Source organism: Hippoglossus hippoglossus, chromosome 6 (assembly GCF_009819705.1).
Source record: "Hippoglossus hippoglossus isolate fHipHip1 chromosome 6, fHipHip1.pri, whole genome shotgun sequence".
In the NCBI taxonomy this organism is placed as follows: Eukaryota; Metazoa; Chordata; class Actinopteri; order Pleuronectiformes; family Pleuronectidae; genus Hippoglossus; species Hippoglossus hippoglossus.
Window position 1 is genome coordinate 15089824 of NC_047156.1, and position 24756 is coordinate 15114579.

The 24756-nt window shown below is 45.4% G+C and overlaps 1 protein-coding gene across 3 annotated transcripts; it reads left to right on the forward strand.

Annotated features, from left to right (window-relative positions):
- The first annotated feature begins 3800 nt into the window (after positions 1-3800).
- tle3a (TLE family member 3, transcriptional corepressor a) lies at positions 3801-24282 on the forward strand. 3 transcript variants are annotated; one of them, XM_034588021.1, is made up of 21 exons: positions 3801-4312; positions 4780-4932; positions 5498-5598; positions 5808-5871; positions 7251-7295; positions 11533-11595; positions 11866-11970; positions 16084-16288; positions 16716-16723; positions 18248-18370; positions 18915-18965; positions 19067-19219; positions 19686-19818; positions 19931-20106; positions 20217-20290; positions 20380-20629; positions 21077-21324; positions 21451-21598; positions 22227-22377; positions 22553-22629; positions 22925-24282. In XM_034588021.1, exons 2-21 carry the CDS (start codon positions 4909-4911, stop codon positions 23030-23032), a joined length of 2307 nt encoding a protein of 768 aa, XP_034443912.1. In that variant the 5' UTR covers positions 3801-4312; positions 4780-4908; the 3' UTR covers positions 23033-24282. The 3 variants fall into 3 exon arrangements, with proteins under 3 accessions (XP_034443912.1, XP_034443913.1, XP_034443914.1); XM_034588022.1 differs by having other exon boundaries at positions 3888-4312; positions 16087-16288; positions 22925-23447; XM_034588023.1 differs by having other exon boundaries at positions 3888-4312; positions 11866-11940; positions 22925-23447.
- The last annotated feature ends 474 nt before the right edge of the window (positions 24283-24756 follow it).

The window sequence follows — 24756 nt, forward strand, 5'->3', positions numbered from 1 at the left end:
ACACCTGAAAACACATATCACGTGCAGTTGTGTCATTGTAAAATGTAGAATTTAACTACACAACAACGGGGTCAACAATGCTTGTAATTGATGATCCATGTTTCGTTCTACACAGTGCCAGTTGTTTTCTTCAGGGCATGTGATAGGAAGAATCAGCGAAGACTGTGTCATGACCAAAAAGATCCAATCAGCAAGCAGATATGAGTGTCTACATCATCTTTGTTTGCAAACTAAAACGGGTACGGCAGCGTTTCCAAACTTTTTTTAGCGGCTCTAAAACTCCTCAGTAGTGTGGATGCCTGGCATCCGTAGCAGAGTTGATGCATTTTCCAATGGAAATTTAGTAGGTGAGTGTGGATGCAGCCTAAGAAATGCATGCAGATAGATCCTTTGGGACAATATGGCCTCACAGTAATTGTTCTCTGGAAGAAGTGGAATGTTTGTTTTCTTGCTATATGTGAGAAATGTGGAAAGTAAGATGCTGCTCAGTTCAAAGTGGCAGGAGTGAGGACAATCCCTGCTCTGTCAAGAATTAGAGCCACCTCTGCAAATAGGCCAGTGTGTAATGCCTGAGGGTGGGAGTTTCACTGAGGCTGGGGTTTCCGTGTAAATAAACAGTGTGGGGGTCTCGGTGGGCGGAGGGCCTCCTCCTCCTGGGGTTTGGCCTGGTCTTTTGTTGCCTTTAATCCAAGCACTCTCCATTGAAAAGCATGAGGGGGTGCCTGGCTGAGATTAGCCTGCCAGCTCTTGTGTGTGCTTGAGTTTCTCACAGACTGCCTCCGCACTTTTGGAAATAACACAGTTATCCCACATCCTTGAGGTGGCTGACAAGAATGACAAGTAAGACCACTGCTGGGCAATCTCAGACCTTAACATGACAAAAATGACCTCAGCATTCCCAAACAGATGCAGCTACGTGTGAAACAGAGCTGCTTATTTAGGTCGCATAATTGGTTGGGTATTTGTTTTTATCATAAGACAAAACCACACATAATAAAGAAAATCACAAACACAGTAACAGGAAGAGGAGAGGGTATAACCTGATTTTAATACAACATGAAACATATGCATGGGAACGCCAACACTAAACAAAGCATACGTAGCCTACAAAGCAAAAGAAACAATGTGTTTCCCATAAAATGATGTTGTTTCAGTTTAAAGCATCTACATACTGAAAAGATTTATATCCAAAAGAGCCATAGCGAATTTGAACTGACCTTAAACTAAGCCTAGTGTTATACTTTTTGTAGCACACTGAAATACCTGTAAATATTCTGGAGCCTGGCCATTTAGGCAGTGATACACATGACTTCCTGCTAAATACTGATCCCTGTTTGCAGCATTAAATCATGTTAATGATTTAAAAATGACTTTTTTATGACAAAGATGTAATAAATTATCTTATTTATGTGTATATGTCAGCTTGTTTATACTCTACAGGCCCTACACAGACCAGACTTATGTCACTGATTTAATCATGCTTAATGGACATGGCTATAATTAAGTTTGGTTTTGTATAAGATTACATTTTAAACATGTGTAAAGACTCTTGCATGTCTCCTCTCTCGCTAATGTAGCATCTTTGAATGTGTGATTTATATCAAGTGGAGATAATATAATTATTCGCCCATTTTTAGCCATCTGATGCTGCTTTTCTTTTATTTCACAGGGTATCAAACAGCAGTGATTCAAAGGGCTTTTGTTGTCTCCACGATAAAGTACATGTACGTGTTATTTTTAAGGCCTCTCACGCTACTCTAGCACGAGGCTATTCTACCATGTTGCACTCTTCCCTGTCCTATACCTAAAACACTGGCAGGTAGGAACCGATTAACTCCTCGGGGGACATGTTACACATTAAAGTATATCAATGAAATACGAATTAAAGTGCTCTGTGATAATGAAACAATGACGTATTTAACAGTAAACTTCTTTCTGCAAGCGCACAACAATGCTGTGGAATTATTCCTTGTGAAATACATGATTTACACTGTGAACTACACAGCTCAATCAAAAACATGACATTTGCACAATAATTTTAGTGATTAAAGATGAGAGTAAACTTCATTGATCCCACACCAGGGAAATTCACCTGTAACAGCAGCAGGTAGTCGGAATGAGGCAGACAAAATAATATAAACTAAAAATACAGGGAATATGTACATAATATAAACCTTTCACTAGAGACGGAAAAACTGATTGTAGAGAAATGTACTTGAGGAAAGTGCAGTGGCGAAGGATGATTGCACAAGGATGTGTATAGGACCACTGTATTTGTCCACTATAGTAGGAGATGATATTAAAATAGTACACAATATGAAATGAATATATATAAATATGAAATGAACATATATTTGTTATATGTTATACCCAAAATGTGATGTGCACTGTAACCACGGTTACAACAGCATTAATGTCAGGTCCATGTTTTAATGTTGGTCGATTAGGAGACAGGATCTTTCTCATGTGTTGTCATTGTTTAGGTCCATATAAAGGAAACTGATGTTTGAAGTGTTTGCCTGCTTCCTTTCTTCCTTTCTAACTAACTGTATATACATGGGTATATTCATAACAGTATACAATAGGAAATTTATATTTATGAAAATGAAATGAACATATATTTAGTTATATTAAACCCAAAACATGATGTGCAGCGTAACCACGGTTACAACAGCATTAATGCCAGGTCCGTGTTTCACTGCTGGAGCCGCAGAGTGTGTAGAGGTGTTGGAACACGTGTGTTAGGAGACAGGGTCTTTCTGGTGTGTTGCCGCTGCTCGGGTCCGTATGTAAAGGAAACACCAGGTTGTAGTGGTGCGTCTGTTTGCCTGCTTCCTTTCTCCCTTTGTTTAATGTAGGCTCTCATTACCACGCGGTGGTAACAGATTGTTTGAGCTGCAGAGAAAAGCCATTCGCAGCTAATGAAGCAGCCATCCCCGGCTCTGGCGCGGTGGAGCAGCGGAGGAGCACCGAGGAGCACAGGCATTTGTCAGCGCTTGACCCCGCGTGGTATTGATTGACAACGCCGCCGCGTGAATGACAGGCCCGACGCGCCGGGGCCAATGGGAGGCCGGCGAGTAAGTGCGGCGCGCCGCCATTGGACGAGGCGCCTTAAAGCCGCAGCGTGGTCCCACGTGGGGGCAGAGAGGCGGAAGCCGGAGAAGGAGGCTCAGACATGGCTGATGTTCATATGTTCGTATCAGACAAAGACCATCGTCTCCTCTCCGCTCTCCCCCCGGTCCCCGCAGTGCAGCCGCCGCCGCACACGCATCCCGGGGAGGAGGAGGAGGAGGAGGGGGGGGGGAAGGAGGTGTGGGGGGGGATCACGAGAAACTCGAACGGAGACAAACACGTGGAGTCGCTCACGTCGCGTCAACACGGAGGTTATCGACGATCGATTGGTCAGCATCGTGTCCTTCACGGTGCGACGAGGGGAAGTTGAACCCGATCATTGTTTCTTTACACGTTTTATTACAACGTTGCACAGAATAACACGCACACACCCCTGCTTCCTTGTATGGGGATAAAAATGAAGTATGGTTGTTGCACACACTCACACACTCACACACACACCCTCCCTCCGCCTCCCCCGTCCCGCCGGTGGTGGTCTCAGCCCCCCCAAATAAAATCAACTTTATAAAAGATGAAGCTTGGATGTGGGATTTGTCAGATTTCAGACATCACCACCGGCACATCCATGTTGTTGTTGTTGTCGGACACGGATGATGATGATGATGATGCCGCCGCCTTGTGGATCCGTGCGCGGATGATGTCATGCCTCCTCGCGCCCCACGTGGGGGCCGTCGCTCTCCGATAGGCAGACGGGACCGGGCTCCCTCCGCAGTAATCCGATTGGACGGATCGCGCCGCTTTCACGGGCAGCTCGGCCCCTTCCTCGCCTTGTGCCTGTGTGTGGCAACCGGAGTAAAGCTGGACGACCGAGGGGGGGAAACGCGAGATCGTGGAGAGGACCGTGTTACGCTTTTAAAGAATCCAACCGAGCCCGCTCGAGTCGGAAGACAGGACCTCGGAGGCGTATTTTCATATTTTTTCCTCCTCTTTTCTGCGGGATTATTCGGCGGCGGAGAGGCGCACGCTCCTCGGAGGTAGAAACTAGTTTATTCGAGCACGACCGCGCCAACGTCTCTCTCCGCCAGTGTGGCCCGGGTGCGCTCCGGAGAGGGAGAGGATGCTTGTCTGGATCCAGCTCGCTCACGTTGGATTAAATGCATGAATTACAGCCCGCTCTGCTGCTTCCCTCCTTCTTCAGGAATAAGAAAAAGTCGGACGGACGGACGGTCAGCGCGCACGGGTACGTAGCTGTTGATTTCTCTTTTCTGCGTGTTTTTATTTGAGGGGAGGGGGGGAAGGGGGGTGGGGGGGGAGCGGATGTAGCCGCTTTCCATCGCTCGCTGCGCGGCTCCGACCGGCCCGCGGACGTCCTGTACACCCGGGGGGCTGTGCTCGGGCGACGGGGGAGGACTGAGTCACAGGGGGCAGCGGCTTGAACGCAGAATTCTGCGTCGAAAAAAGTAGCAGCCTCCGCGCGTGTGTTTGCGGCAGTTTAAATTGTGTGTGGCTTTCTTTTTGTTGTATTTAGATCCTAGGTTTAAGGTCATCGAGGACTAACAAGTATACAGCTTTTTTAAATTCCTCCTTACAATTAGTAGCCAGTTTGTTGCCCGGACTATTTATTAACTGTGTTTTTTAATTATTATTATTATGTTTTATATTTTTCGTCACTGTTATTATTAAACCGCGTCATTTTTTCCAACACAGGATTTTCTCGACCTCCCCTGCCCCCCACCACCCCCTCTCTCTGAGCACATCTGAAAAACCATCTTTCCTCAAAACGACCTGCACACTGGAGACATAAACAAAGGAGAGGGTTTTTATTTCCCCCCCAAGATGTATCCACAAGGCCGACATCCGGTAAGAAAAAGCTCTTCCCCTGTATACTTCACTATATGAGCTTTACATGTTGATGTGACAACGCATGATGCTGTTGACATGGCTCCAGGCTGTGCCCTCCTGTCCATGCAAGCGTTTTTCTCCACCCTCATAATGCAGCTCATCAAATTTCTATACGGTCATATTATGATGCGTTTATCCTACATCAGAACACGCACTTAGTGGTAAATGGATGCAGATGGGTTTGCACGCCTGGAGATGTTTACTCAGCCGTGCACTAACACACGACTGCTGAATATATGGAGACAGGTGGTGGGTTTCAATTCATTTTTTGTTGAAAGTGGGTTTCACATTATTTTGTTCGAGTGAAAGCCTTTCAGTGTCATGTTATTAGTTGGTGGAGGTGTGAGGCCGACCCACCTGCTCAGAATGTCTCGCTTAACTGCAGAGGAGATGTGATCTTGAAAGTGCGTCTAATGTGAGAGCTGAGAAGATGAACACGTCCTCCCACTGGCACTGGACTCATCTGATGTGATTTCTCTCTTCTCTCCTTTTTTTTTTTTGTCTTTTAACATCCTTCTTACAGCCTCCACATCAGCCCGGTCAGCCTGGCTTCAAATTCACAGTAGCAGAGTCTTGTGACAGGATTAAAGATGAATTCCAGTTCCTGCAAGCCCAATATCACAGGTACTGATTACAGAGAACATCACCAGAGAAAGACGGAGGCAACCCCGACTCTCTGTTGAATATTAAAGGGCGATAGTTGGTTGTTGACGTCTGCAGGAACGAGAAAAATGACATTTTTTCCCTTCCATACACTGCTGTCAAGTGGTTAAGTGTGTGTGTTATTGAAGTGATAGAGAAGCCTGAAATTGACACCTTGCCTTCTATTTTAGTCTCAAGGTGGAGTATGACAAACTGGCCAATGAGAAGACGGAGATGCAACGCCACTATGTCATGGTAAGATTATGTTACAATAGGCAGCAATTATGGGTCCAAATTGCAAGGCTTGTTGAAGATCTAGTTGGGGTGGAGTGAGACAGACTATTGTGATCACCTGTGTGGTAGTAAGGGCGGGCTGAGTGTCAGGTACAGGCCTGTGAAAGCCCCCAGGGGAGGGGGGTTTGATGTAGCTGGTTGTTACGGGGGATCTCTTCCTGACAGGCAGGCGGCTGTGGGCTGCGGCTCCATTATAGCGTGCCCCTGATCTCCAAGGGTCGACTGCAGCGTTGCCCTCTGTGTGTGCTGATCTGATTATTCTCCTAGGAGACACGCTCAGACATATGCACGGCCATAAATTAGGTGTGAGCTGATGGTGGAGGGCCAGAGCAGTGTGTGGGAAAATGCACCACAGCAAACAAAATGGAGGACACAGGAACATGCTGCAGGTTATTTTGCTAGAGGTCTAAGTCAGTTTCTGCGGAAAACCTTAATTGGTATACCTTTTAATTTATCACCAGTTTAGAAAAACATAGGTGTGCCTATGATGCAGGAATTCAGTTCAGATGTGACGCAGGAGGCTGTTCAGTGGCAGCGCGCTCTGTTGTCCCAGGTAAACACACCGGGGATGACTTAAACCAATAGACGCAAGCTTAAGTTAAACATTCTTTTCACAGGAAAACAACATGTCAGCCTGACAGGGAGGAGGTTAGGTAAACATGTAGGAAAGTATCCCACAGCCAGCACCAGGTGTCAGGTTACGCCACGGCTGTGGGGCTCTGATCTCAGACAGAATGGCTCTCTTGTTTGAGAGTAATTTTCGAAGAAGCTAATGGACTGAATAATGCATTGGCCTCATCAAATAGACGCTGACTGGAAAGCCATTTCTGCCCTGCCTGCCACTTGTGGGCTCCACGGATTACATTTCAGCCAGACAGACTGACCTGGCTTGAAATATCAAGTGTTGAGCAATCGTGTTACGCTAAGTAAACAGACATCCTGGAGATCTGAGAGCTTAAGATGATGATCAATAAATCAGGTCCTTTCTTCTCTGTGCCCACGCAATAAACAAAAAAAGAGAAAATATAGATTTATTGGATATTCGCTGTCGGCTGCTCAAAGAACTCTTGTTTTGTCTGATTGTAGTTTATCACATCTGCTCACAGGAGATGGATTGTATTAAAACCCTGGGATGATGTAATCAGTGTAGTGATCAATAAAAATATTGATTTGTGGCTACATTTAGTGTGTTTTTTTTATTTTGAAATCCTGTGAGTTTAAAAATAAACAAAAGCTTCTTCTATACAAATATTTTTGTTAAAGAAAGGAAGCATTTGGACAACCTGTTTGTAGATGTCAACTTTATTAAAATAACAATTACATCTTTGTTTTCCTTCCAGTATTACGAGATGTCCTACGGGCTCAACATAGAGATGCACAAACAGGTACGTACCATCATGCTTCTCGTATTTTTCAGCTGGTTGGTTTTCCGCAGTGTCAGGGGATACGAGACCCAGGAGGAGCTGCTTACTGGCTGTGAACTGTTCTGAGCCGAGTATCGGTAATAGGCTGTGAACAGGTGGATCTGCTGCGAACAAACAAGGCAGTATCACCACTTGTATAATTCCTAAGACCTTTTTTGAAGTTTGCGAGTGGTGTAAAGACAGGATTTGTCTCAGCCTTTTGATAAGATTAAAGGTAGACTTTGGCAGGCTCGGCCTTTGACTTCATGATTAAAAGGAGAGGATTGCTGATAGGTCTGCATTTTTTTAAATGAACAGTAATTACAAGAGCAGGGCAAAAGCCCTTTTGTCCCTTTATTATGCCCTTATCTCCATCAAAAGATCCTATCTGGGATTGCTCCACAGATCAATCAGACCGATGCTCAAAGAGATAAAGATTGTATGAATGAGTAATCCTGAGATTCCCATGCACGCTGCTCTTAAACCAGCGAGGCGGTCCCCGGTCTTGTGACAGCCCAGCTTGGTTAACGACAGTATTGGGGGCATGGTGGATTTGTGCGGGGAGGGTGATCCATCAGTGTCTAGGCCCTGTGTCACACTGCCACATGTCTGTCAGGGCTCTGGCTGCTCTGATAGCTTCTGTCAGGCACTTATCGCCAACCAGAGGGGAAGAGGAGGGGGATGGGAGCTGGAGACAAGTTGAAGAATAGAGCTGGGGGAGGGGCGACAGCCCAGCTCTGTGTAAACAGGTTAATCGACTGATCCATTTTAGCGCCTGACTTTTATCAGGAACCTCAACAGAGCTGATGGAAGCGCTTGAATAATTCATCAGTGGGGCCCTAACCTGCTGAACGGAGTGTTTGTGAGCAAACACTGTGGGCCCGTCAGTGCAGCTCCCCCACCTTAAGGCTCGGGCAGGGGAGGAGGAGAAGATGGGGGAGTGGTTAACATGCAGGGTGAGGATAGATTATTGGATGCACACAGGCATATTATTTTCCTGCCAGGTTATTTATTCCATAGTGAGGAAATCCATTCCTCTTACTGTGCCTTTTTCATTACTGTGCAGGGACATAATTCAGATTTCGGAATGCACACACCGCCGCAGCTCAGATGGACCGATGTGGCAGTGTTATCTGATCCGTGTCTATCAGGCGTGACAGTATGTGGATGCAAAAGGCTAATTTCTGCTGCGTGATGTCAGCCAGTAATCACCATCATCTGGTGCTTGTTTCCAAGAGCTGCACAGGGTTTATGGGCCCGGGTGTCGGTGAGGCTCAGTTAGATTTGGCTGTTACCTGTAGTTGTAACACAGACATGAGAGCAGTGGCTGTGGGAAGCTTTTGCTAAGTAGCAAACTTATCTGCCATACCCCAGGGTCACAGCTAACATGGTCTGCCAGCAGGGACCATACAAAAGAGACGTGCAGTGAAAAGTGGCTCTCCTCGCCATCAAGCTTATATCCCGTCATGCAGTGGTGGAGGAAAAACTCAACATTTTACTTACATAAAAGTACAAATGCTACAAATGCTTTGTAGTGCAGTAGAAAGTACGGATATTTGTTGATATATGTAGTGGAGTAAAAGTGAAAATTACCTGAATATAAAGTACAGATACATGAAAAAGGTACTTACTTACTAAAGTAAATTTACTTTGTTAAATCAACCACTGCTGTCATGTGGAAGTGCACTGGAATTGAGTATTTATATTTAGTTTTTTAACATTTAGCATGAAGCTAATGTTTGCTGTTTTTGTTGGTTTATTGTCTTAAGATTGAAGCCATCTTTTGACAGCTGACAGCTGACGAGGTTAATCCTTGTAATGACTCGTGCAGTCTTTCAGGCAGGCTATTGGTTTCCCTGAGATCAATACTGATAACTTCAAATGCCAAAAAGAAATTAATCCTTGAACGACTGTGAGGCTTTTTCAACATCTCACTTAAGTGGAAACAAGCGTCACTTAGTACTTGTTTTAATTTTCATCCTAATTGTAAAATCAGGAAACGGGCGATGTCGTCATCTTGGACAAGTTGGAGGCCCTCTAAATCTGACTCGTCAAGTATCGTTTATAAATGGATCATGTGACCTGAGCCACCAGTTGTTTTCCCTCTGTATTTAATACTCATCAGTGTCTCCACTCCATTTCGCTGCCGCTGATAGCAACAGGCGAATACCTTTCTGCACAGCATTGACAAGCCAGCCTGAGAGTGCTCTTAAAGTGGTGCTACACAGGTCCGAGTACCTGTAATTGTGTAGCAGCAGCGCAAAGCTGGCCTCTCAAGGGCCAAGCTGTCATCTGCTTAAAGTGGCAACAGCCCCATTTTTATCTGCCAGTGGAACAAAAAAATCCTCGCGGCACTGCACTATATCTATTCTGACAGCAGTGGTGAGCTGAGTTGATGCCTTTTCCATGTATTTACATGTTGTGAGGCTGGGGAGGCTGCCAGTTGTTTAGGGCACAGTGGATCAGCCACCTCCTGACCTCTCCCAGCCAGCTGTCACCATGACACTAAGCTACAGAGCAATGGACTTTTCGCTCAAGGCCTTCTCACAAATCCTGTCAAATGTTCGACTGCTATTGACATGGCTTATCTCAACAAACATGGATTATACATCGGTAGCTTTTCAACTATTTCTGAGGGCCTTCTTGAGCTCTTGCTAGAGCACTTACTACATTGCATTAATACTAATGCCCATAAAACCTTTATCTAACTCTTCCATTGCTTCATTGGTTGTAGGTCACATTTATTGTGTCACAGGAGACTTGGGTTCATTGTCCTTCTTGTCTGCAGACAGTAATCAATTTATAATCAGCGTTATCTCATGCACTGCTGTACTTTCCATAACACATGCTACCACATATTTGTTTCACATTATTACCTCTGATCCCAGGCTTTACATCGTTTCATCTGATATTTCATCTTTAGCTGGTTGTTTGTCCTGCCGGCTTGCCCGGCTAAGTGGCTATCCGTGTTGCAGCTTGGGTCAGCGGGTCTCGTTCTGTTGGACATTACTCTCCAATCTCTCTGGCTCGGCTCAGAGGTAATATGTCTGGCTGCCAAAACTGCCTGGCATTTCTGCCATGTGTAATAAATAAGCTGGCAGTCTGCAAAGTACATTGTGTGTGCAGCTCCAAATGAAAAATCTGAGAAAATCCCTGTGATGTGTTTGTGTTCCGCAGTGGCCCTGGGTTGAACTGCAGCTCATAAATTCCATAGATGATGTAGCTTTGGCACTGTTATTTTTCTGCTCCCAGTGCTGAGCTAGAACCTGAGAGTCTCGTCTCCCAACTAGAGGAAGAAGGGAGGAAGCGGAGCAAGCTGGCTGTGCATTGTTTTTACACGAGAGGGGGTCAGATCACACCTCCTCCCACTGCTCTTATTTTTTCACTATTCATTTGCTACTTTCATGTGATCGACAGGCTGAAAATCCAATTTAATGACCTGCCTCCAAGCACGTAATATGATTTTAAAGCCTGTTACGGTCAAGCAGAGGTGCCATTTGCATAATGATCCCAGCAAGATAGGGCTGCAGCCGTTGCCATGGCAGTTGGTAGACAAGCAGAAGAATGGAGAGAGGGTTGAGGGGATGGACGGGAGGTTGGGAGGGTGGTGCGCTGGGCAGCTGATTGCAGTGCCTGGCCTTCAGTGTTGGGAAGGCGGAGCTCCAGCTCTGCGCCCCTTACATTTACAGGCTGGTAGGCTCTCTTCTAATGGTATTGATCCTAGAGTTGAGGTGTGTTACCCTGGAGGTCATTATGGTTTCTAATCTTTGCTCAATCTGCAGTTATAACCCTTAATGTAAGCTGCCTTCACTTTCACATGTAAGTAAACAGCGCAGTCTGGTTAGTGGGCCTCACTTCCTGGGGTGTGGTTTCGTGGTTTAACTCGGAGGTTAACTGCAGGACATCACAGTTGCAGATTGAGGGGAAGAAGGGCAGAGCGAGAGAGGATCCTCTCAACTCAGCAGCACTTTGCCTGCTCATATCCGTTTAGCATGGAGTGCACTCTCAGCACAGCTGTGCTCCATCCCCCTGGGCTCTCCTAATGTTTTAAATATTTCAAATGTCAATATCACGCTGTTTAGAGGATGTCGAGTCAAGCAGTTCTGATTGCCGCAGCAATTGACTTAATCGGTGTAAACATTAGAGGCGGGGTTATATGAAGTCACTGTCTGTTTCATACTTTAACGTCTCATTTTTGCTCCTCTTTTGTTTTCTGCAGACGGAGATTGCCAAACGGCTCAACGCAATTTTAGCTCAAATTATGCCTTTCCTGTCTCAAGAGGTGAGTTTTCAATGGGGCTCCCAAACAATGTCACAGTTTAATGCTCAAATAAAGTTACTTGTTGTTGCATGTATTCTAAAGATACTACTTCAAATCAGTTTCAGGCTAAGCAGTTGGGGAGTAATGTGTTTGGCATTTGTCGTTGCTTTTAAAATTGCAGCAGTGCTGTGAAAATTAAGTGTGAAAGTAACAGATAAGTGAGGTGGAATAAGTGGGTGTGTGATAGATGTGAACTTGTCCCAATAATCTTTTGTAAATGTCTCCCCACAGCACCAACAGCAGGTTGCTCAGGCAGTGGAGCGGGCAAAGCAGGTGACTATGACCGAGCTGAATGCTATCATCGGGGTACGTGGACTTCCCAATCTGCCTCTCACCGTGTGTATACCCCCTTTTTATTCCTTTATTTGACCTTGGTTATAGGCAAATCTGCACAGAAGATAATCAATAGCTGTTAATTGTATTTTTACACATTAAAAGCCTTCCAAGTATTTTGTTGATATAATGTGAAACTTCACATGCTAAAGTTAAGCTGCTTTCAGACATGCACTGACCTGCGGATAATCACCTGGAATTGTCCGTAGGAGATGTATATGCGAACACAAATGTCGGGGTCAGCTGCTGCGGACATTCTCTGGAGTGTTTCCTGCCAGCTCCCTAGTAAAAACTCATGACCACATGTAAGAGCACAGCAGGAGATTATTCAGAAGATTCACTGCGAGTGAGTGGGCATGTTGATGATGTTTCTAACACATGACGGACGCAAAAAGAATATGAATTTCTCAGAATGAAAAAGAGGTGCCATACATGTAGATGATGAAAAACTCAACTTGGAAAGAAAACACGATTCGAGAATTTTCAAAATGCTTTAAACAAAAACGTGTGACCTCCACAGCGGAATTGATATGTTACATCCTGCCTCTGTATGGTGTGCCATCTCTTGCCTGAACACTCCAGAGACTAATTTGTTGTTGTGAACGCGTCTGACTGGAGAATCTCCTGCTGCATATGTGAAAGGCGAACTCCAGAGAAAGTTCGGACTCCATTTCTCCGACATCCTCCGCAGTTCATGTCTGAAAACAGCTTTATAGTGCAGATTTGCCTCTTCTTGAATCGAATGTGTTCATTTTTTTTATTTTGTGCCATATTCACCAATAAATTTATACTATATACACAACAAGTGTAGCCCTCAAGAGCCGGTTTGTTGTTCCAGCTCGGGTCTCTGTGGCATCTTCACTGCCTCGTTGTGTGTTTATAAATGCGAGCCTGAGAGCTCTTGAGATCCCCTTCGCAGCACGTATTGCTTTAATTGGCTAAGGTTTTAACGAGGAGCCTCATCCCTCACTGCTGACCTGGATAGCTGTGGGAATTAGAAGGCTGAGCGTGAGCAGAACGCAGCCAGTGCTGCTGCGAGCTCGCTGAGACGGTACAGACAGCAGTCAGCAGTCTCAACTCTGCCGCTACGCTGTTTTCTGTGCACACTGCAGCACCGAGCTGTATGGTGGTTCATCACGGCTTCAGAATACCACCTGCTCCTCATTGATCAGCGGCGCTCGCCCGGCCCTTCTGAAAGAGAAGTGATTGGTTTCCCTCTCAATACAAAGCTCCAGCCATCAGTGATCTTATTACTACAGTTGAATGTTGCAGAGTCTTTAGCATGCGTAAGAGGCCTGCCCAGAAGGCTGACTTGATGACTTTCGGCACATAGTGGAATTCAATAGGTGGTGGAGAGCTGTTTGTTTTTATCTGCTGGACTGAAACAGATGCTTTATTACACTAAAGCAGAGCAGCTGCAAGGAGCAGTTGATCCCTAAGAAAAGCTAATTTGGTTTGTGGCTCCTTCCTGTGTACGTGTGTTTTCACGTTGGGAACAATATAACATAGGGATATTGGCTGTACTCTTGAATCTGTGTCTGTGATATTTTCCCTGTGACTCTTTGTTGATCTTCATCTATAATTAAAAAATTGGCATCTACATTTTATAGAATATTTGATGGCACAGAAGGCTGACTCGCCAATTCCTGATCCCAGTTATGTGGCAGTGTTTGGCACCTCGCCCTGATTTATGAAACACTCCGGCCTCCTCCCAAGTCATGCTGCTTGCTCGTGTCAGAGGAGGTGGAAATGTAGCTACTGTATGTTTTACGAATACCCTTCCATTCGTTATTCATTGAGGAGCTCTGTAGGCATGCCAAAATCCTCATGCATATTGTAAAGCAAGGTGGGGTGAAAGAGCGTGCCAGGCAGACAGACAGCATCCAGATGCATGCCTTATTGATGGGACCGAGGGCCATTAATAGGATGCAACTAGGGCAGCTGCTCATGTCGAGATGAACCTGACTGGTGCTGCTTCCTGTTTGACTAGAAAACACATACAAATATCCAGATAAGCCCACGGTTCTCCCTGCAAGTGGCCACCTGGATAAACCCACAGTATGGCTTTGTTTTAAACGGATGCTGAACAATGAGTAAAGCGATTTTTCTTTGTGACTCCATCGATTTCAGTGAACAATAATGAAAAGAAAACATCTAGGGCAGCTATTGCCCTGAAGATTTTCTGTCCTCCTTTCCAGCAAACTGACTACCTTGCTCTCATGGTCAGTGACATCCACTAATATCTGGATATGTCATACTGTTGTTAATGGACACGTCTGGGCTTGAAGTGCTTGTGCTTGTTGCATGGCATTTCTCCTGCCCAAGTGCGATGTATTTCACAATAGTTTAGTCAGTACACTGGAGACTACTTTAATACATCTGCTCATTTCTGCCTTTGTGTGTGGGTCTTGTTTTTTCCTTTAGCTACACTCAGTCTGAGAGAAAAAGGGGCAAAGAGTAGGTCTTTATCTTGAAATATTAAATTAGTGGAAATAGGCCAGACTCCTTTCTTTATTTATTATTGTCTTCATTTATGGCCCTCTAATGAGGGCTCTTGCTGATCAACCATGCATATTACCCATCAGTGCCTCATTAAACACAATGAGCAAGGATGGCTCTCCCCTGCCAATGAACTGGCTCCTTAATTTCCCTCATGGACACAATATTATAACACACTCACTTTCTCGCTCACTCTCCGGTCTCACTCACGCTCTCTGCCCTGGGTATATTTTGTAATTGGATTGACATCTATCCTATGGAGCAAAGGACGAGGTTGCAAGTTAAAAACCATACTATCTTCCAATCTAGTCCCCTCTTCCCCCAGGGTACATAATGCAGAAAGCAAGATGCAATTAAAAAACGCCCTCCAGATATGATTTATTTTTATAGTATGTGCCCTTTTTTGAATATCTGTTTTGAAAAGTAAATTTATTAGCAAATTCCTACTGAGTTGATTTATTTTTAACTATGCGTTGGGCACATTCACCCCATTGTTGCACTGCTGTGATTTACCACGACCAAAATTGTCTAATATTCCTTAAATGGCCATAAATGGTCAGTGATGGAAGCGCGTCTTGTAAAAGACGGGAGGTGCATGCTGTAACAGCAGCTGAATTATTCAGCGGGCTTGTAGACGAGTAATAAATTGCTGATGTTTTTATTGGTGTCTCAGCTAAGTATTATTTAACCTTGCTTTAAACTGCTTACTTCCATGCTGAGTGCCTTTTAACTCCCATCCATTTCCCTGTGCCTTTCAAATATTGATGGTGAATATTGGAGGGTTGAGTGAGTGCCAGCATGGGACCCCTGGTCCAGGCTCCCGGAGCAGCCTTCCAGATGTACACGCACTTACACACACACGCACACACTTACCCACGCACACACTTACACTCACACACTTGAATGCTCAGAGTGAGAGCGAAGGCGTGCCAGCTTCTAGCACTTACTGTTCCCTCAGTCTCTTTAAGTTTGGGTGTGCAAATGATTCATGTTCTGTTAATCCAAGAATGTGAATATGAGAGGAGTGAATAGATGTCGGCTGTGGTTTTGAAGCGTTAAAAAAAACAGGTAGTTGTTTAGCCCACAGGCTGACAGATTCCCACACAGCTTCATGTTCCTTAAGAGGATTGCTCAACTCACTGGTGGCAGAGGAGTGAGGAGGGCTGTGGTGCTGCAGTATGAAATGCGCTAGTAGACCCAAAGTGAAATATTCCCTCTGTGGGAAGCGGTGGTTGAATCAGATTTTTCTCTCTGTCATAAATGTAGAATGAAAAATATTCCCATCATTTTGGTTTTGACTCATCGTGCACTGCTAACACTGTGTGACTGAGCGTCTCCTGCCCTGCGCCTCATGCGTTCAGACGTGTTGAGCAGACGATTGTGAGTCACAACTTCTACTCTCCTCGGCACAGATCTGGGGCTTATGCTACCCTGGCCTGGTATGGAAATAGCACTGAAGGGGATTGCTGTCTGATCCTGACAGTAATAGATGTGTGAATGTGCTAATATCGTGTGGGGTTTAACTGATCAGCCTCATGTTTAGTGTGTGGTTATGCCTTGCTTATTCCCTCCGACCCACTCGGTTTCTCTCTGTTTGTCTCCCCTGTCTACTTACAGCAGCAGCAGCTTCAGGCACAGCACCTCTCCCATGCCGCTCACGGGCCTCCGATCCAGATGCCACCTCACCCCTCGGGCCTGCAGCCGCCCGGCCTCCCGCCCGTGACGAGCGCTGGATCAGGACTGCTCGCACTTGGCGCTCTGGGCAGCCAAGCCCACCTCCCCGTGAAGGATGAGAAAAACCATCACGATCTGGAGCACAGAGGTGAGGAGTTGAACTGGCGTGGCATATGACTGTCCAATTAGGCATTAGCGGCTAAACCAGTTTGTTTAGAAGAATTGAAATGTGTATTAATTTTAACATTGGCATATAGTTGTTAAACAAGGAAAAGCCAATTTGGTGCGGAGTGCTTCTCACTCTATAGAGCCGAATCCTAGGGCCCTTAGGTGTGCAGCACATCCTGTCTGTTCACATTCTGTCTGGGTAATGAGCTGGTACATTCCCAGCCCATGACTGTATAAGCTATTCAACAGCCGAACACACGGTGATAAGAGGGGCCATGTGCCCTGCAGATGATTCTCACACGTTCAACCAGAAGCATCTGTTATGATACGCTAACTGATGTGTGTTTCTCTTTGCTCCACTTGGTTTCATCATCACCTCGGCCACCATTTTAATGTCTGCGATACAGAGAACGCGGTGAGTGTCCGAACCAACAACTGTATTTATATGTTTTTATTTGCAAGACTTGTTGGTTTTCTAATTCATTTGTAAAAATTAACTAATTTACATTTAATGTAAGTAAAGATTCTTGCTTTGCATGTTACTGTGAATTCTGTGCCTTGTTGTAATCTGTTGTCAGTAAAATTATTAATTAGAAATGTAGTTTGAAATGTAAATCCTGTGTGTTTAATCCAGAACGGAAATGACTGGTATCATGCTGGAGAGATTAGAAGTCTTGTAATTTCATCACATTTGCAGAAAGACTTGGACTTCCCCTTCTTAAAGGATTTATTCTATCCCCTCCTCTGTCTCCATTGTTTACCAACTCGCTTTTTCTGCTCTCTGGCATGTGATGAATATTTATGATCCAAAAAATGGTGGATTGTTTTTGTTTTCTATCTCTCCACCCTGTCTGGCTGGAGCTGCTAAAGCATTTGATTTGAATGGCTGCGATCTCTGATGGCTTGTGATGGGCCGGTGAGATTGTGTTTCTGTAGGCCAGCCTGGCTGAATGGGTGCAGTCATGTCTGAAGAAATGGAACTCCTGGGGCGATTAGCAGGCCTGTTTTGTTTCTGCGCTCTTGTCCCAGGTCATCTGATAGCAGAGTGGTGACTTTGGTTAATGAGTCACGCTAAGCATCTCTTTAAAAGTCAGCCATTATGCAGACAGTGGCCCTTTGCCCAGACTGCTAGTCCATCGGCCTTTGTTCACGTCTCTGGGCTGCTGCTGACATAGTCCGTGTCGTTGCTTTGGTCCTCAGAGGAAGGGGACGGGGAGAATCAGGAGGACTTGGCAGGTTGCAGGCAAATGGCAAACTCCTGTGAAAGCTGCTGGATACCTGCCTAGTTCCTCCAATTTTGCTGGCGACTGGAGTGAGCTGTCCCAGCTTGTGTGGGCAGGCAGGCTCCATGAAGAAGCAGCAGTCAGTCCCACGCTGCCGAGCCCACTGGCAGGATATAGATTCTCTTTCTTTATCGGAGCTCAAAGCCTGAGCTGACATGGTTCCTAAGCACGCTGCGGCAATTGATGCCCGATGCCCACAACATACAGTCACCCCTTCTATTTCTCTGTCTCTCCTCCCCTCTCTCTCTCACGCTTAGCCTGACTGACTCCAGAGAAAAGGCCCTCTGTTCAGCCACAACACACTGCTCATGTCCCTGTGAGGCTGTTTGTTGTGCAGTTATGAGGAGGAGGGAGCCCTGCTCAGAAAACAAGCCCCCTCCCCTTTCACTTCAGATAACGGCCCATTCTGTTGCGTGGCCAGGGACAGGCTTGTGTGTGAGATTGGGCTTGGCTGGTGTCAGGGTACTGTGAGGAACAGGCCTGCAGCTGCATTTTAAGAGTCTGCGGCATCCTTAGTTTTGTGAATGAGGCATGTTTTTAGTATTTGCATTGGCATAGTGTGTTCAGTGTGGATTTGTAATGGATGAATGACTCACTGCTTTCTTTTTATGATGGAAGACGAAATGGTAATAAAGTGTTTGGTTTTCCCTTTGCAGAATAACTCTATATCCCCATCAGAAAGCTTACGCACAGCCAGCGAGAAGCACCGCAGCTCCTCTGACTACAGTTTGGACTCGAAGAAACGCAAAGTGGACGAGAAGGACAGCATGAGCAGATATGTAAGACACTGAAGGAATTTATCTACGTTTATAGAAATACACTCAAGCTGCTTTCAGACGTGCACTGAACTCCGGATAATCTCCCGAGGGGCTGTATATGAGAACACAAATGGCAGAGTGAGAGGCTCTGGACTTTCTCTTGAGTTTCTCAGCCCACAGTACAAACTCCAAGCCAATGTGAGAACACAGCAGGAGATTCACCGGATGTTTCACCGCGAGTGAGTAGGCGTGTTGATGACATTTCTAACATGCAACAGTGGCAAACCTGAAAAAAACTAAACCAATACGCTACATCCTGCCTCCTACACCACCCCTTAGTTTAACATCCGGAGATTTCTGTGTTGTGGTGAACACTTCGTGCGTTGTTCATTTGTGAAAGGCAAACATCAGGAAAAAGTCCGGTCCCAATTGTGCGGACGTTTTACAGAGTGCAGGTCTGAAAACAGCTTAAGTGTTTCTTAAGCCTTCCCGTAGTCAGACATATTTCATTGATTTCATTAAAAAAGATTTATCGCGGTGACTAATTTTCCAATTAACTTTACAGGACAGTGACGGAGAGAAAAGTGATGACCTGGTGGTAGATGTGTCTAATGAGGTAAGCAGTGCAGCATGAAATTGTAAATGACGCACGTGGTTGTGGAGTGAGATGAAACACTTGCATAAATATGAAATAATTTTTTCGCTGTGTTTCTCCAGGACCCCACCACTCCGCGGGCAAGCCCGGTGCACTCTCCACCTGAAAATGGCATTGATAAGCCCCGCCCTCCAAAGAAGGACACACCCAACAGCCCTGCATCAGTGGCGTCGTCTGGAAGCACCCCGTCGTCCAAGGCCAAGGAGCTCAGTCATGTAAGACATGAAGAGAGTTACTAACAAACTGGGACAGAAAGGGGCTTAAATTGCAGAGCGAGCAAAGGGATATGTGCAAATAAATCTAGGACGTTTTCTGCAGTGGATTAGGAATGACTGTCAGTGCTTTAAGTGCATGACTAAACGTCAGGGATAATATTGTCCCGCATCAGGATCAGTCAGGTCTTCTCTGTTAATAGCTCAATGTATTTAACTATTCCAGGATTTTTTCTCTCCCTCTCCCTCACTAAAAGATTAAAGCCAAAGTGGTAAGGGGATAAAAAACGGCCCCATCTCCATTGTGGCCATAATAGGTTTTGGAATAAATAGCAGTTTTTGGCTCTACAGGACTATGAGTGTTGTCAGAATTAGATTGGATTAAGTTCAGTTTGCTCTCAAATTGTCTGCACAGTGCCTGGGTTCCCGGGATTATGAATGTTCTTGCTCTCTCGTTCCCTCTCGGCAGAATGACAAATCCTCCACGCCTGGCCTCAAGTCCAACACTCCCACCCCCCGCAACGATGCCCCCACCCCGGGCACCAGCTCCACTCCCGGCCTCAGACCCATCCTGGGCAAACCCCCAGGCATGGAGGCTCTAGGTTGGCACCATTCTCTTTTCTCCCATAGCAACTGAGATTATCTTTTTCCATCCCTCTTCCAATATACTGTTATGTTAACATACCAATATCCTTCTCCTGTCTCTGTCTGCAGCAGCACCAGCTTTGCGTACCCCTCTGTCCATCGCAGGCTCTTACCCTACCCCCTTTGCCATGATGGGCCATCATGAAATGAATGGAGGTCTGACCAGTCCTAGTGTATATGCTGGTCTGCACATCTCGCCTCAGATGAGTGCTGCAGCAGCTGCAGCCTACGGACGCTCCCCTATGGTAACATCCTTTTCTGCCCATTTATGCAGCTGTATATTGACATCACCCAGAATGTGATGACAGGTCACTAACTGATCCGTTATTAAAATCTTTCCTGTTTTGCGTTTCAGGGGTTTGATCCTCACACCCACATGAGAGCACCAGGCCTTCCAGCCAGCCTCACATCCATTTCTGGCGGCAAACCGTAAGTGTCTCACCAAAGGTGTTAATCTCAGACATCTTAAAACCCAGTATAGATGTAAGACACTAACGCGTCTCCGTCTTTTCCTGCAGGGCTTACTCCTTCCACGTCAGCGCAGATGGTCAGATGCAGCCTGTGCCCTTCCCACCTGATGCCCTGATTGGCCCCGGTATTCCTCGCCACGCCCGTCAGATCAACACACTGAGCCACGGCGAGGTGGTGTGCGCTGTTACCATCAGCAACCCCACACGCCACGTCTACACTGGTGGCAAAGGCTGCGTCAAAATCTGGGACATTAGCCAGCCCGGCAGCAAAAGTCCTGTGTCCCAACTGGACTGTCTGGTGAGGAGGCTGCAGACTCACGTTTGACATCTTTCCGCTTACTTCTTTTAGTGTATCTAAAGGGAATGAACCGTTTTTAACCACATGCTATTGTTTTACATGAGGACAGTTTGACAGCAAATGTACTGTTACTCAAATGCTGTTACTGAGTGATGGAATTAAATAGAAGAAAGTTTTGGCAAGAACTGAGGGAAAAAATTATAAACACCACACAACATTTCCCCCCCAGAAATGACATATGAAATGTTTAACTGACCGAATAAATGTGTAAATGCATTAAACTAAAAACGTGCCCACTCAGTTCAGACCAGTTCTGAGAAAACCCTCAGTTTGGTTTGTTATGACAGAACGATTTTCATCCTCTTTCCCACTGAATTCTTCCTAAATCTATCTGTAGCTCCACTGCCCTGAACACGTATTGATTCGTTTTTGTCCTCTGTGCAACAGAACAGGGATAACTACATCCGCTCTTGTAAGCTACTGCCTGATGGTCGCACATTGATTGTTGGAGGCGAGGCCAGCACATTGACCATCTGGGATCTGGCCTCTCAAACACCCCGCATCAAGGCTGAGCTCACCTCCTCAGCCCCGGCTTGCTACGCCTTGGCCATCAGCCCTGACGCCAAAGTCTGCTTCTCCTGCTGCAGTGATGGAAACATCGCCGTTTGGGACCTGCACAACCAGACTCTTGTTAGGTGGGGGAATAAAATACTTATTCACTCTGTGTGGGCTTTGGCCCTCAACAGGATTGCTGCTATGTGTGAGTAATTTTAAATGAGGGTGTCAATAAATGTTTGTATGCTGTCTGACTTTGATTGCAGGCAGTTCCAAGGTCATACGGATGGTGCTAGCTGTATCGACATATCCCATGATGGCACTAAGCTGTGGACAGGCGGTCTCGACAACACTGTTCGCTCCTGGGATCTGAGGGAGGGACGACAGCTGCAGCAGCATGATTTCACATCACAGGTACAGCACAGAAAAATATCAGCAACATGAAGGAGATGGATCACCCACAGATTAACTCATCAAGACCTAAGGTGCCAAATAAAAAACGCCCTCAAAACTGTCGGAAAACACCCACCTAAAACCTGAGGGTTTTGTGAAGAGCTGACAGAATTGTTAATGTTTAAAAAAAACAGTTCTTTCTTGGCCTCTGAAGCAGATAGAGACATGAAATCAAAAAACATTTGATAGCTTAAACATTTGGCTTTTCCCTTGTCTCTTACTGACTGAGCCTTGTTCAGCAGGTCAAAAGGCACATGGTCTGGGTCTGATTCTTCTTCATTGTTATTTTCATCGTTGTTAATGTCTGTGAAACACGGCTGTTATCTGCTTCCATATCACTCCCGTCGCTTAGATCCCATCTTAAAAATTGTTTTGCAGGCTAAGAGCACTAACAAACTACATTTCCCAAAATGCATTTTGCCCTTCCCGCGAGTATCTCATGATGTATTTCATTAGTCACATGTCTTGAAAATTAAGACATTTGGCTCTAAAGGGAGAAGCACGCAAACATTGCACCGGGTCATAAAGGTATATACAGGCACATGACGCAGCCGGCCCTAAATTGTGTCTCTTTCCGTCTCGTTTCCAGATCTTCTCGTTGGGCTACTGTCCGACCGGAGAGTGGCTCGCCGTGGGTATGGAGAGCAGCAACGTGGAGGTGCTCCACCACTCAAAGCCTGACAAATATCAGCTCCACCTGCACGAGAGCTGCGTCCTCTCTCTCAAGTTCGCCTACTGTGGTAAGTACACATGATGATGATGTCAACTGACTGTACGTCACCACAGAGGAACCTTAGCCTGACCTTTTTAATGACCTTTTATTTAGTGCTAACAGTGCAGAGCCTTTTCTTAAGGATGTCTCTTGTTTCTTAGTTCAAGGAATCCTGATTGCACTGTTGTTGTTGTTCTTTGCAGGTAAATGGTTTGTAAGCACTGGGAAGGACAATCTGTTGAATGCTTGGAGGACTCCTTATGGCGCCAGCATATTCCAGGTATGTAGATCGATACACTCTGTCTGCAGCCTGGCCTAAAGTATGCACCGTTGTCTCTGAGAGGAAGGGCACAGCGACCGCTGCCTGACAGGACTCTCCAATCAGTGAAAACCGAACCTGAATTATTGACCTGACAAAGAAGTCTTTTGAGTGGCATCATGCCAGAACTTGATGTCACTGCAATCTAATCTTGCCCTGTAGTCAGCTAATCTTCTCCATTTAACTTCAAATGCAGTTGAGCATGTTAACTCCCTCCAAGAATAAATTGATTCTTTATCTTTTTTTCTCTAAACAGTCCAAGGAATCCTCATCTGTCCTGAGCTGTGACATCTCGACAGACGACAAGTACATTGTGACAGGCTCTGGTGACAAGAAGGCCACTGTGTATGAAGTGATCTACTAGAGCGGACGGCTTTGGATCAGAGCATGTTCATGCTCAGGAACAACAGACTCCATCTACCTTCCCTCACAAAGACAGCATGGATGTTGCCTGCAGCCCCGGGGGGGGGTGGGCGGGCAGGAGGTTTGGCAGTGCCAGACTGAAATGGACGTCGGTGCCCATGTGGCCCTGGATGCCGTGTCCTTCGGCTCTGCCCTTCCTCACTTGTACAGCGAGTGCAGATCCCCAAGGCACTAAGAAGAAAATAATGTCTTGCTGTTTTTCTGTTTGTTGGATATTTCTTTTTTTATTCGTCCTTTTTAATGTGGAGATAAAGTTCCATGACACAACTAGAAGCGGCGCTTCATTTGGAGCTTCTCCTTGGAGGTCCTGTGAAAAGTGTACATAATGGAGTAATAAAAGGCCTTTTATAGATTTATATTTTGGTGTCCAGTTACGCTTGTGATGGTTCTTTCTTGTTCTCTCCGTGATTCTCTGTTCCCTCTGGGGATGGAAATTAGATTAGGACTTTGTAAGAGGATATTCTATTTCAGTTTTTCCCCTCCTCCGCTTTTTTTCACGTTCGTTGTCCAGAATGACCTTTTCGGAAATCTAATTTGGATTTTTTTTTTCTCCCTGACAACAGCTTTTTTTTTTTTCTTCGCTATTTGCTGTAACACAGAACACAGACGTTTGTCCAATGGATTTTAGCAGTGGAGAATTCTGGAAATGTCCTTTTTTTCAGACTGGAAGATGGAGAAAATCCGGGTTTCCAGTTACTTCTACCCTTTGGCTCTGATGAGCAGAAATTCAGCTTTTGAAATGAAGACCTATCCCTGAACACTGGCTACTCTCAGTAACATTAAAATGGATCATTATCTACTGGAGGACTGGTGGGTTTCATGGAGAAGCAGCTGTGACTTGAGTTCAGGCTGGTAACACGACTATTGTATGAATCTTCATTTTTCCACTCAGCAGTTTAGTCATCAGTCTGTAAGAGTTAATTATTGCCTCTCTTGTTTGACTCTCTGTGACTGATGTGCAACACCTACGTGGTTACTCATAATGGTGGCAGGCAAAGCCATGACCACATTTTGGGTATGCTGTTTGCTTTCTTCAGTATTTCATAATATTCCACTACAGTCTTCTCATAGACGGGACTGGTCTCTGCATAAACACACATTAGACTGGGTAGCATACACGTGTCGTCATCCCTAAGGATTGTACAGTTGACAGTTGTTGATGAATCAATAAACTGTTTTTATATAAAATCATCCTGACTGCTGCTTGTTTTAAAGTAAAAGTTTGACATTTTGGTAAATATGCGCCTGCATTTTTGTCAAGAGTTAGTAAAAGAAGATAAAAAATGTCTGGTCTGTACCAAAAGAAACAAACTACCCTCAGAATCTGATTAGCTTAGCTTGGCATAAAGACTAAAAGCAACTAGCAGCCAGGCTCTGTTTGAATGCAGCAAAATCCACCGACTTGCAACTCAGTAATTAACACTTGTTTAATTAATCTGTTTCAAAAACTAAGTGTGAACTATTACTGCTATTTTTTTGGGTGGTTGCAATAATTTCCTGCTTTCTCTGCTGGATGGCTAATCCCATGTTAAAGGCAAGATTCTAATAAGTTACTGCGCCTAACTAACAACAACAATAATGTGTTAACTGGTGTACTGTGGTGGTTTTTGTTGTTTTGGACAGAGCCAGTCTTGCTGTGTCCCCCTGGTATGTTCCTCTGTTAAC